Source organism: Maniola hyperantus, unplaced genomic scaffold (assembly GCF_902806685.2).
Source record: "Maniola hyperantus unplaced genomic scaffold, iAphHyp1.2, whole genome shotgun sequence".
Lineage (NCBI taxonomy): Eukaryota > Metazoa > Arthropoda > Insecta > Lepidoptera > Nymphalidae > Maniola > Maniola hyperantus.
Genome location: NW_027189029.1, coordinates 117082 through 130086, shown reverse-complemented (window position 1 = coordinate 130086; position 13005 = coordinate 117082). Strand labels below are relative to the sequence as shown.

The 13005-nt window shown below is 43.9% G+C and overlaps 1 protein-coding gene across 1 annotated transcript; it reads left to right on the top strand.

The window, feature by feature from the left end:
• Nucleotides 1-677: 677 nt before the first annotated feature.
• On the top strand, nt 678-12810 carry LOC117996057 (uncharacterized). The gene is made up of 3 exons (XM_069509247.1): nt 678-1533; nt 6200-6385; nt 7105-12810. Exons 1-3 carry the CDS (start codon nt 700-702, stop codon nt 12808-12810), a joined length of 6726 nt encoding a protein of 2241 aa, XP_069365348.1. The 5' UTR covers nt 678-699.
• The last annotated feature ends 195 nt before the right edge of the window (nt 12811-13005 follow it).

Here is a 13005-nt window from a genome sequence, read left to right as displayed (position 1 = left end):
AGAGGTGATGCAAAATTATGTAGGTTAGGTAGTTAAGCAATACGATTAAGACAATAGTATGTAAGATTTCTTAATTGGTATTGTTAGCCCATAAGTTTTGTAGATCATAAGCCGGCTCTGAGTAAACATCTTTTACGGTTGCCGCATTTTATTATTACCTACGGTCTCAACATACTTCATGGCGACCAAGCCATTCGGACCAATTTAGTAAAATACTTCAAGTGAAATCAAGGAAAAACGGCAAGCAAATTATTTAAGAAAATCATTTCGGCGCAAGACCAATAATACCAGCTTCATAACTACAGCTGCTCAAAATACGAGAATCATCAGTCCATCGTCAACTCGGCCATCGCTGTGCGTCCAGGGTTATCCCGGCCACGACCAGGAGGTGTCCAGTGTGTCCCCGGCCCAGTTGCAGAGGTGTCCAGGGTTATCCCGGCCCAATCCACGCTACAAGACCGGTTCAGAAATAAAGTCGCATCGAAGTCAAAACTACATCGAGATCTACCGACGAGGCCCGCCCAAGGCTGAAGTTTGCAGACTGCTAAAGTGAGTGCAATATTTATTTTATCACTTTGTAATGGGCCAGTAGGTGTTATATTTTAAACTGTTCAAATCGTTAATGTATATTAATAATCTTACTTATTTTATTTCACAAGAAAAACTGAAGAGAAATTAGGAATTAAGCTTATAAATTAAATGACTACCGAATTAAATGTATTACATGGAAAATTAAAATATTTAAAGGAGTATGTTGTTAAATTAGGAACGAAAAGAAACACAGAATTAGCTTACAAAAAATTTCAAGAAGCAGAATCAATATATCAACAGAGCCTTAAAATTTGCTTTGAGTTAGAAAAACAAAAGTTAACAATTAGCACATCCGATAAAATAGTAAATAATCTAGTCTTTGAGGAAATAGAGTCCTTTTACCGGGATATAGAAAGCTTAGTTACATTTAGACCAAAATCAAACACAGAGAGATCAAAAATCGCAATGGCTTCATTTGACATAAAAACAGCTATCGCCTTGTTACCTGTGATGACAGGCCAAGACGCCATAAAACTCTACAGTTCCATGATTTCCGAAGTAAGTAAACCCACCCTCATAGAATTTGTCTTAAAAACTAGGCTTTCCGCGAGCGGTAAACTAAGATTAAAATCGTCGTACGCTTCTACAGATGACTTAATTGCGGATATGAAAAAGTTTCTTATACAAAAAAAATCTGCTGTTGCCTTGCATACACAGCTATTACGGACAAATCAAGGCAACAAAACAATCGAGTCTTTCGGTACTGAGCTCGAGGAACTTTTTGTAAATCTTACGTTAGCGCAAGCAGACGGAAACGACGACAATTTCCAGATACTAAGGCCAATTAATGAAAAGATAGCGATAAAACGCTTTGCGGATGGGTTGTCGGATACTAGGCTCAGCACTATTATCACCTCTCGGCAGTTTGACTCGTTGCCGGAGGCTATCAGAACTGCAATTGATGAGCAATTACAATCCCAACAAACTTATGACGTCATGACTGTAGGACATCGAACAAAAAATTATTATAATCGTGGAAATCGTAGAGGTTTTAACAACACGCGTTACAATAGATATCCCAACCCAGGTCAGGATTCTTATAATAATCAATTTCAGAGGTATCGAAATAGTAATCAGTTCCATAGAAATTTTTCTAATCGAAATATTAATAACTCACACTTAACAATGTCATCGCGCGGTCAACGACACGCGCGTGATTTCGCGTCAGCAGGAAATTCGAGCCAATTGTCTCGAGTGCAAATTGCAGAACAGGTGGATGAAAACAATACTGCTGAAAATGATAATGTAAATCCGCAACCAGAAGATAATTTTTTTTGTTCCTAACGAACATGATAGACATTTTATTTTTATAGCTATAATAATTGCAGTAGCGTCACTCTTGGGGTAGGAATTAATTCTACTGTGAATTTATTAATAGATAGCGGGGCAAGTCTATGTGTTATTAAATATGAATGGCTAGCAATGTATAGCTATCTATTGAACAAAATAGTGCAGGATAGAATAACAATTAAAGGAATAAGTGGCAAGTTAGTATCAGAAGGTCACGGCTACTTAAATTTACAGTGTAGAGACGCTATTTTCAGTTGTAAATTCTATGTTTTTAGGAATATAGGGTGTTCTTTTGATGGAATACTAGGCGAAATTTTTTTCAAAACATATAATGCTATTATAAATTATAGGAAAAATGTCTTGGAATTAAGTTTAAACAATAATAATGTATCGATTAGTTTAAATGAGTCAAGAAATTGTAATAAGCATACAATTCCAGCCCGGTGTGAGACTATCAAATACATAAGTAGTACTTGTAGTGGCGATTGTGTAACTTTAGCGGATGAGATTATGAAAGGTGTATTTGTAGCCGGTGTTATATCTAAACCGAAGGAGGGTTTAATTCCTCTCAGGGTGTTAAACACCCTGAAGGATGAAGATATTGAAATTGATTTTTCGAATATGAAAATATATGATTAACAAGAATTTGATTTATGCGCTTTTAGTGAGGAAAAAATTTCTGCAAATAGAGTAAAAACCCTATTTAATCTTTTCGATTTAAAGTATTTAAATCCGGAAGAAAATCTGCATTTTAAGCAAATTTGCGCGAAGTATGCAGACGTTTTTCATCTACCAGGTGACAAATTATCGGTCACAAATTTAATGGAACACACTATAACTCTTAAAGACAACGCTACTCCAGTGTATGTTAAGCCTTACAGAATTCCGCATGCATTAAAGTCGGAGGTCCAAAAACAAATACAGGAAATGTTAGATAATGATATCATAGAGGAATCTACATCTGAGTGGTCTAGTCCAGTCCTCCTTGTACCAAAAAAAGCAGCTGATAGGTGTAATGAAAAGAAGTGGGGACTTGTTGTCGACTACAGGCAGCTTAATAATAGAATCGCTGACGACAAGTTCCCACTCCCAAATATTACAGATATTCTTGACGCACTTTCAGGCAATATTTACTATTCCAAATTAGATCTTTCCCAAAGTTACTACCAATTGAATCTTAATGAAAAAAGTAGAAAATATACAGCTTTCAATGTAGACAAAATGTATCAACTGTCACTAGATGAAAATTCACGGGGCTACACAGCTTTTACAACAGATAAAATGTATCAGATGAAAAGATGCCCAATGGGTCTTAAGACTTCCCCTAGTGTTTTCTCGAGATTGATGACTATAGCAATGTCTGGTATTAACTATAGCCAAGCATTTTTATACTTGGATGACGTAGTTGTCATTGGAAAGTCTATTTCTGATCATGGTAGAAATCTCATGTCAGTATTAGAAAGGTTGAGAAAAGTAAACCTTAAACTTAACCCTTTGAAGTGTGAATTTTTACGCAAAGAAATAGTTTATCTAGGACACAAGATAACATCAGAGGGTATTTTACCCGATTCAAGTAAAATAGATGCCTTACTTAACTATCCCACCCCCAAAAATGCCGATGATGTAAAACGCTTCATTGCCTTCGCAAATTATTACCGACGATTTATTCCACAGTTTTCCAAAATAAGTTTTCCATTAAATAAGCTGTGCAAGAAAAATTCTGTATTTTCATGGACCATAGACTGTGAGAATTCTTTCCAGAAATTAAAAAATGTACTTATTCAACCACCCTTATTGTCATACCCAGACTTTTCCGATAACAACGTTTTTAGATTGCAAACAGATGCATCAAAAATAGGATTAGGCGCGGTATTATCAAATACTAATGGACAAGTAGTAGCGTATGCTAGTCGCAACTTAAAACCAGCGGAAACTAGATACCCAATTATTGACTTAGAATTGTTAGCAATTGTTTGGACAGTAAGACATTTCCGTCCATACTTGTATGGCAGGAAGTTTAAAATATTTACAGACCATCGCCCACTTGTCTATCTTTTTGGATTGAAAGACCCTTCAAGTCGACTAACGAAATTCAGACTTTACTTAGAGGAGTATGATTTTGAAGTTGAATACGTGCCAGGTAAAGAAAACGCCGCGGCGGATGCATTGAGTAGAATAACAATGTCATCTAATGACTTAGAATTATTAAAAGAACAAGTAGTATCAGTTCTGACTCGCGCGCAAACTCGTAAGTTAAATAAGTTAAATAATATAAGCCCGGCTATGACAACCAATGTTACTGCAGGTCAAAGGTTAATACAACCGTCGGCTGTGGAAGTTTTAAAGAAAACTAATAATATTAGAGAAATAATAATCACGGAAAATATTTCTCGTGACTTGATAAACAAAAAAGATGTTATTCTTTCAGACGCGAAAAATTGCGCATTTGTTGCTCCAAAATCCACTATTTATCTAGACTCTCGATCATTATCTACCCCGCAGGTGTTAGTGAGAGACCTAGAATTATTATGTAAAAAGTTGAATATTAACGAAATACTTCTTATGAGAAATAAGTATAATGGAGCTGATATAAAATTACTTGCAAGTAATTTTAAATATTTAGGAGTGTCCGCGCCGCGTTTATTGATTTGCAAAGAAGTGAATAGAATTACAGATAAAGACGAAAAGAGAGTTATTCTAAATGATTTTCATTTATTACCGACTAGTGGTCATGCTGGAATTAATAGGATGTTAAATAATATCAAAAAACATTATTTTTGGACAGGCATGTCAAAAGATGTTGCTCAGTACGTTAACGAATGCAAACAATGCAAGTTACGAAAATATGCAAACAGACAGGTTAGAGAACCTTTAGTTATAACTTCAACGGCCAATAGTGCCTTTGAGCGTGTAAGTATGGATATTATGGGTCCTTTGCCGCGAGACGACGATGACTATAGGTATATACTTACCCTGCAGTGTGACTTATCAAAATTCGTAGAAGCTTACCCGCTACAACGCAAGGACACGGAAAGCGTAGCAAAAGCCTTCGTCAATAACTTTATTCTAAGATTTGGGAAGCCACTAGAGATCATTTCTGACCAGGGGTCTGAATTTTTATCATCCACGATGAGAGAAGTATGTGAATTACTGCATATTCAAAAATTAAATTCAACATCATACCATCATGAAACAATAGGCAGTTTAGAAAATACACACAAAAATCTTGGTGCATACCTTAGAATTCAATGCGAGAAGAATAAACCCAATTGGAGTAGTTGGTTACCCTATTGGTGTTTTAGCTTCAATACTACAGTGCACACCGAAACGAAATACACACCTTTTGAATTAGTTTTTGGTAAACAATGCTCTCTACCGAATAATTTAGAGAGTGGTATCGACCCTCTGTATAACTACGATAGTTACCCGTTAGAAATGAAATTTAGGCTCCAAAAAGCACAACATGATGCTAGAGAGAGTTTAATCCAAAGTAAATTATTAAAAAAACACCAGTACGACAAGAAATGTAACCCTATAACCTATAAACAGGTAATTTAGGTAATTTAGTTTTAATTAAGAATTTTTAGGAGATAAGTTAGATAGCGTGTATAAAGGCCCTTACGAAGTGATAGAAGAAGTTGCACCAAATGTAAAAATCATTAAACATGGAAAAGAGTATTTAGTACATAAGAATAATACAAAACTGTTTAGAATTAGTGATTAAAAAAAAAAAAAAAAAAAATATGGTTGTATGTGTGTTAATTATAATTTGTCACATTTGTGAATCATCTTTTTTTCAATTCCAGCGTCTAAACATTTTTTTTCTTTTAAGGGGAGGGGTAACCGCATACATTTTCAGGGGAGTTGTAATATGTACGAATTGTCAGTTTAAGTAACATAAAAATGCAACTCCTCAATATATCGAATTAGGTTGCCTGCACATCGGATTGAAAGAGAGGTGATGCAAAATTATGTAGGTTAGGTAGTTAAGCAATACGATTAAGACAATAGTATGTAAGATTTCTTTATTGGTATTGTTAGCCCATAAGTTTTGTAGATCATAAGCCGGTTCTGAGTAAACATCTTTTACGGTTGCCGCATTTTATTATTACCTACGGTCTCAACATACTTCATGGCGACCAAGCCATTCGGACCAATTTAGTAAAATACTTCAAGTGAAATCAAGGAAAAACGGCAAGCAAATTATTTAAGAAAATCATTTCGGCGCAAGACCAATAATACCAGCTTCATAACTACAGCTGCTCAAAATACGAGAATCATCAGTCCATCGTCAACTCGGCCATCGCTGTGCGTCCAGGGTTATCCCGGCCACGACCAGGAGGTGTCCAGTGTGTCCCCGGCCCAGTTGCAGAGGTGTCCAGGGTTATCCCGGCCCAATCCACGCTACAAGACCGGTTCAGAAATAAAGTCGCATCGAAGTCAAGACTACATCGAGATCTACCGACGAGGCCCGCCCAAGGCTGAAGATTTGCAGACTGCTAAAGTGAGTGCAATATTTATTTTATCACTTTGTAATGGGCCAGTAGGTGTTATATTTTAAACTGTTCAAATCGTTAATGTTGTGCGAGACGATATAGTGCCTAGTGTGTGTATTGATTGACAATTAATAGTTTAACAGTAGCATAGTTATGATAGGATTTGTTAAGATTTTACTATGTAAATAACTTAGATTTAATAGCCTTTGATAAAGATTTCATAAATAGAAATAGACAGAGAAAGCAATAGTTTAGAGCGGGAGAAATAGCGTAGATAGAGATAGCAACAGTGATAGAGCGAGATAGTTGTAGAAAGGGATAGGAATAATTATAGAGCGAGAGGCGCGGCTCTCACTACGGTATAGCCCAGAGTCGAAAAGACCCCTCTGAGTAGGCCACACCTCTCGAGCTTGCTCTCTCCTGATTGGTCAATGTAAAGATCCTCTGATTGGCCAGCCAATCAGATGGTCTACCTTTTTTATGGGATTTTCAAATAAATACTGGCCCGGTTTTGTATGCCGGCACAGTTCTCCTCCAGACCTAGCGGTAGCAGTACCTAAGGAATAAAGAACTTCAACAAGTGTTTTCCTGAAGAATTCCAACCAATCCAGCATAGTGAGATGTGCAGAAGCGCACATTGAATGGTCCTTCGAACCGGATCCGTTGGAAAATCGGAAAAATTGAAGAATATTCATCGAATTCGGAAAATATGCCAGTGACACGGCAGGAGCTCAAGAACCGCAAGGCTTCAACAGAAGAAGAGTCTCCGGCCGCATCAGAGGATACTGCTACCACCACCGCAACAGAAACTACAGTGTCGGAGCGAACGGCGTCGAGGGCGGCAACAGACACCTCCGCGACATCCAGGTCGACGGCCGTGCCATCCTCCGAGACATCGACGTCCGCCGTGCCTTCCTCCGCGTCAGTCAGAGAGATGACTGCAACCGCCGCCGCCTCACAGATGTCTGCGCCCACCACCGTCGCGTTGGCACTGCCCGCCGATGCGACACAGTTGGGGCCCCCCGCTGCCGTGGAGGCCTCTGCTATAGAACAGGGGCGTAGCCAGGCTAGAGAAGCGTCGGCCATCCAGAAGAGGAGGAGGACTGTCAAGCCGCAAGAAGTACCACTCCCCCCTAGCAAGAAGGGGGAGGGGTCGACCCACAGCCGCAGCAAGGCGCATAGAATAGCGAAGGCCAAGGAAGAACTGCTACGTCTTCAGGTCGAACTAGCCGCTGCCCGCATCACCGCCATGGAAGCTGAAGAAACAGAAGATGAAATAGAAGATGATGGTGCATCCATCCACTCCGGAGCCGAGACGAGCGAACGAGTGGGCAACTGGTTGGAGTCACAGCCCCCACGCCCCGCGCTAGCGATCACCAGCGAGCCACACTACCCTATAGAACCAGTGGTCAACAGCACGGGACAACAGAAGCACCAGAATCCACTTCAGTCACCGGCGGGAGTGCAACCGGGTCTAACAGAACTCGCCGAAGCCATCACGCTCGCCGTCAAAGCAGCACGACGGCCAAAGTTTATCGAGCTACCCATCTTCGGAGGATCACATCAGGAATGGCTACCGTTCCGCGCCGCATATTACGAAACAGAAAGCATGTTCACCACAATAGAAAACACAAATCGTCTAAGAAGAAACTTGAAGGGAAGAGCGAAAGAAGCAGTTGAAGGTCTTCTCATCACCAGCGCGCACCCAACAGAAGTAATGAAGACATTGGAATCCAGATTCGGAAGACCAGAATCCATCGCTATGATGGAGATAGAAGCTCTACGTGGATTGCCGCGCCTTACCGAGTCACCGCGCGACATCTGCATCTTCTCGACAAAGGTCTCCAATGTGGTCGCGACTCTGAAGACACTCAGCTGCGTGAACTACATGTTCAACCCGGAGGTTTCGAAGACAGTCGTGGACAAGCTCACACCTACGCTGCGCTATAGATACTACGACTTCGCAGTGCTACAGCCGAAAGAAGATCCGGAACTGATGAAGATGGAGAAGTTCCTCAAGAGAGAAGCGGAGCTCTGCGGGCCGTACGCGCTTCCTGAACAAGTGGCACCACATACATCACATGCGCCTGCCACGCAACAGAGAAGACCGCAGAAAATTCACAACGTAACAGAAAAACAGTATACACCCAAGTGCGCCATCTGTGAAGGAGAGCACGGGGAAAGCGATTGTGAACAATTTAAGAATGCGGATGCAAACGGAAGATGGGACATAGCCAAGTCCAAACGCCTATGTTTTCGATGTCTTCGGTACAGAAACAGAACACACAACTGCCGGGTCAAGGCGTGTGGCGTCAACAGCTGCAAATACTTTCACCACAAGATGCTGCACTACACCAAGGCACCGGAGAAGAAAGAAGGCGTCGAAATCACAGAAATTATCAACTCGGCGTGGACTATACAGAAGAAACAATCCTATCTGAAGATTATTCCAGTGCAAGTTGAGGGGCCCAAAGGAGCTCTCAACACATTCGCCTTGATGGACGACGGGTCAACAGTGACATTAATAGACAACAGCATAGCCGAACTCATCGGAGCAACAGGACCCATCGATCCCTTGAAGATAGAAACTATCAACGACATGAAGACATCAGAGTCAGCCTCAAGAAGAGTGAACATCAAGCTGAGAGGTCTCAACAATCATGAAGAACGTATACAAGCACGAACAGTGAAGAACCTTCAAGTGTCATCACAACGGGTTTCAAGAGAGTTGGTGGACGGCTGCACACACCTGGCAGACATCCGCGACTACCTCGTATATGCAGACATCAAGCCTCGAGTCCTGATCGGTCAAGATAATTGGCACCTCCTGCTGACAACAGAAGTGAGAAGAGGAAATAGCAATCAACCAGTAGCCTCTCTCACACCGCTGGGGTGGGTGCTACACGGCAGCCAGAGCCGCGCCGCCGGACGTAGCATCGATTTCGTATCACACGTCACAGAGGGAACAGAAGACGACCTGGACAGCCTCGTTAAGCAGTATTTCGAGATGGACGCACTCTGCATACAGCCGAAGAAACCGAAGACAGATCCGGAAGAACAAGCACTTCGTATCCTGGAGAAGACCACTACCAAACAGGAAGATGGAAGATATGAAACAGGACTTCTCTGGCGCAAAGAAGATGTTACGTTCCCGGACAACTACAACAACTCACTGAAGCGACTTCACAACATAGAAAAGAAGATCGATCGAGACCCCAAGCTGAAACAGAAGTACACAGAACAGATGGAAGCTCTCATCTCAAAAGGATATGCTGAACTCGCTCCGAAACAGAAGACTGCTGGCAAGACATGGTACCTGCCACATTTCGCAGTGATCAACCCGATGAAGCCTGAGAAGCTCCGAGTGGTACACGACGCAGCAGCGAAAACAAAAGGAGTAGCTCTCAACGACATGCTACTCAAAGGACCTGATCTCCTGCAGTCGTTGCCTGGCGTCATCATGCGATTCCGGCAACACGCAGTAGCAGTCACAGCGGATATCAAGGAGATGTTCATGCAAGTCAAGCTGCGAGCTGAAGACAGGGACGCACTGCGCTATCTGTGGCGAGGGGAACGAAGAGACAGCCAACCACCTGAAGAATATAGAATGACTTCGTTGATCTTCGGTGCATCAAGTTCTCCATCTACAGCAATCTACATCAAGAACTTGAATGCTGAACAGCACAAAGAAGCTCACCCTGAAGCCGCAGCTGCCATCATACAGAAGCACTACGTGGACGACTACTTGGACAGCTTCAGAAACCTCGAAGAAGCAGTGCGCATCACGAAGTCAGTACGCGAAGTGCACTCAAAGGCCAGCTTTGAGTTGAAACAATGGAAGTCGAACTCGCCTCAACTGTTAGAAGCACTGGGCGAAGTTGAACCAACAGAAGACATGGAACTCTACAAGCCAGAAGAGAAGACAGAAAGGGTGCTGGGTGTCATTTGGAAGCTCAACACAGACGAACTCACCTTCAACCTCAACTTGGCACGCGTCGCACCAACACTCATCAGTGGGAAGACACCGACGAAGAGAGAAGCGCTGCGAGTGGTCATGTCACTCTTCGATCCGCTCGGGCTCGCATCACCTGTCACCATAAGAGCGAAACAGCTGCTGCAAGAAGTATGGCGAAGAGGCACGTCGTGGGATGACGAAATAGATGAAGACCTGGCTGAGCAGTGGCAAGACTGGATGAATCATCTGAAGAACCTCAGCAGCGTGGCAATCCCAAGGCGTTACCTCCAGTACAACGACGCCACTTCAATCCAGCTACACGTGTTCACCGATGCAAGCGAAGCAGCCTACTCAGCAGTCGTCTTCTGGAGGACAGTGACACCGGAGGGTGAAGTCAGCCTATCGCTCATCATGGCCAAAGCGAAGGTTGCGCCGCTGAAGTTGACGTCCATCCCGAGGTTGGAGCTCCAGGCAGCAGTGATGGGTACAAGACTCGCCGAAACAGTCATAGAAGAGCACGAGAGAAAACCAGACTGCAAGGTATTCTGGACAGACAGCAAGACCGTACTCACCTGGATCCGAACAGGAGCACGCTCATACAAGCCCTACGTAGCACATCGCCTGGCTGCAATAGAAGAGTCTTCCAAAGTCAACGAATGGCGCTGGGTGCCAACGAAGCTGAACGTAGCAGACGACGCTACGCGAGACGTGCCAACATCATTCGACGAGAAGCACCGCTGGTACAAGGGACCCGACTTTCTCTACGAGGCAGAAGACCAATGGCCCGTCGAAGTGTCTACAGAAAAAGAAGAACCTTCTGGCGAAGAGAGAATACACCATGTCATAGACAGAAGCAAGCCGAAGCTTTCACAAGCCTTACCTGAGGTGTCCCGCTTCTCAAACTGGGACAGACTCCGGTACACCACAGCTCGAGTTCTGCAGTTCATCGAACTCTGTAGAGCCACCAAACAGAGTGTCAACTACAGAAGGACAAGAAAGAACACAGAAAAGGACCCAAACTGGAAGAAGACGAACAAGCCTGCGACGAAACAGAAACAAACAGTGAAGACAACAGCATCGTCCAGCAGGAAGTTTCTCCCAGTCACTGCAGAACATCTCCGAAGAGCCGAAGAACTCCTGATGCGCTCATCTCAAGAGGACTCCTTCGGAGAAGAAATAGAAGTCTTGAACAATAGCAAGACACTGAACAAGGAGAGCCGCCTACACCAGCTGAGCGTCGAGTACGTCAACAACACCATCAGACTGAGAAGCCGAATTCAAGCAACAGAAGGCATAACAGAACATCTGAAGAGTCCAATGGTGCTCGACGGTGACCACTCGACAATCAGACTCTGGGTGAATGCAGTGCATCAGCAGCTTCACCACGCCGGCGTCGAGACGACAGTGAACGAGTGCCGACAGCAGTACTGGGTGCTACGCCTGACACCTGTAACAAGAATGGTCATACGACGCTGCCTTTTCTGCCGAATGAAGACTCAGAAGCCACCATACCCCAGGACTGGAGACCTGCCAGGATGCCGCCTAGCTCATCACAGACGTCCCTTCACATTCACCGGGGTAGACTACTTCGGGCCTCTCTCCGTGACCGTCGGCCGAACAAGACAGAAGAGATGGGTGGCCATCTTCACCTGCCTGACCATGAGGGCCATACACCTTGAAATCGCCGGCTCACTCAGCGCAGACTCGGCGGTGATGGCACTGAGGAGAATGATGGCGAAACGAGGGACTCCAACTGAAGTCTGGTCAGATAACGGTAGCAACCTGAAAGCAGCAGACAAGGAGCTCCGTCAAGCACTCGACGAAGCAACAGCAGAGGAAGCAGCCAAGAAGACAATCTCCTGGCGCTACATTCCACCCGGGGCGCCGTTCATGGGCGGAGCTTGGGAGCGACTGGTGCGCTCCGTGAAGACGGCGCTGACAGCAACACTCCACGAACGCCATCCTACAGAAGAGGTCCTCTCCACCCTGCTGGCCGAAGTGGAATATACAGTCAACAGCAGACCACTGACTCACGTCTCAGTCAGTCCAGATGATCCAGAAGCGCTGACACCGAACCATTTCCTGCTGGGAGGTCCAGGACGTGTACCGCTGCCAGGTACATTCGACGAAGAGGATGCGGTCTCCAGATCTACGTGGCGAGCTTCGCAGCGATTGGCCGACATCTTCTGGACGCGCTGGGTGAAGGAGTACCTGCCGGAACTCCAAAACCGGCGGGAGCCGCATGGACGAGGTCCAGCGATCCAGAGCAACGACCTGGTGCAAGTCGTCGACGCCAACCTGCCCCGAAACGTGTGGATCCGAGGCAGAGTCATCGCAACGTATCCAGGACCAGACAACGTCGTGCGCGCAGTGGACATCCGGACCAAAGGCGCAGTGCTGAGACGGCCGGTTAGGAAGCTGGTGGTCCTGCCTGTATCGACGGACGACGCGCCCGCACCGACAGACAATGCGACATAATCGCACGGCGGGAGGATGTGCGGGACGATATAGTGCCTAGTGTGTGTATTGATTGACAATTAATAGTTTAACAGTAGCATAGTTATGATAGGATTTGTTAAGATTTTACTATGTAAATAACTTAGATTTAATAGCCTTTGATAAAGATTTCATAAATAGAAATAGACAGAGAAAGCAATAGTTTAGAGCGGGAGA

Bases quoted from the DNA above. Each gene is read 5' to 3' on its own strand.
- LOC117996057 (XM_069509247.1), top strand. From the start codon at position 700: ATGACTACCGAATTAAATGTATTACATGGAAAATTAAAATATTTAAAG. The intron at 1,534-6,199 runs GTAGGACATCGA...CTGTGCGTCCAG, and splicing joins AAACTTATGACGTCATGACT to GGTTATCCCGGCCACGACCA. The intron at 6,386-7,104 runs GTGAGTGCAATA...GTGACACGGCAG, and splicing joins AAGATTTGCAGACTGCTAAA to GAGCTCAAGAACCGCAAGGC.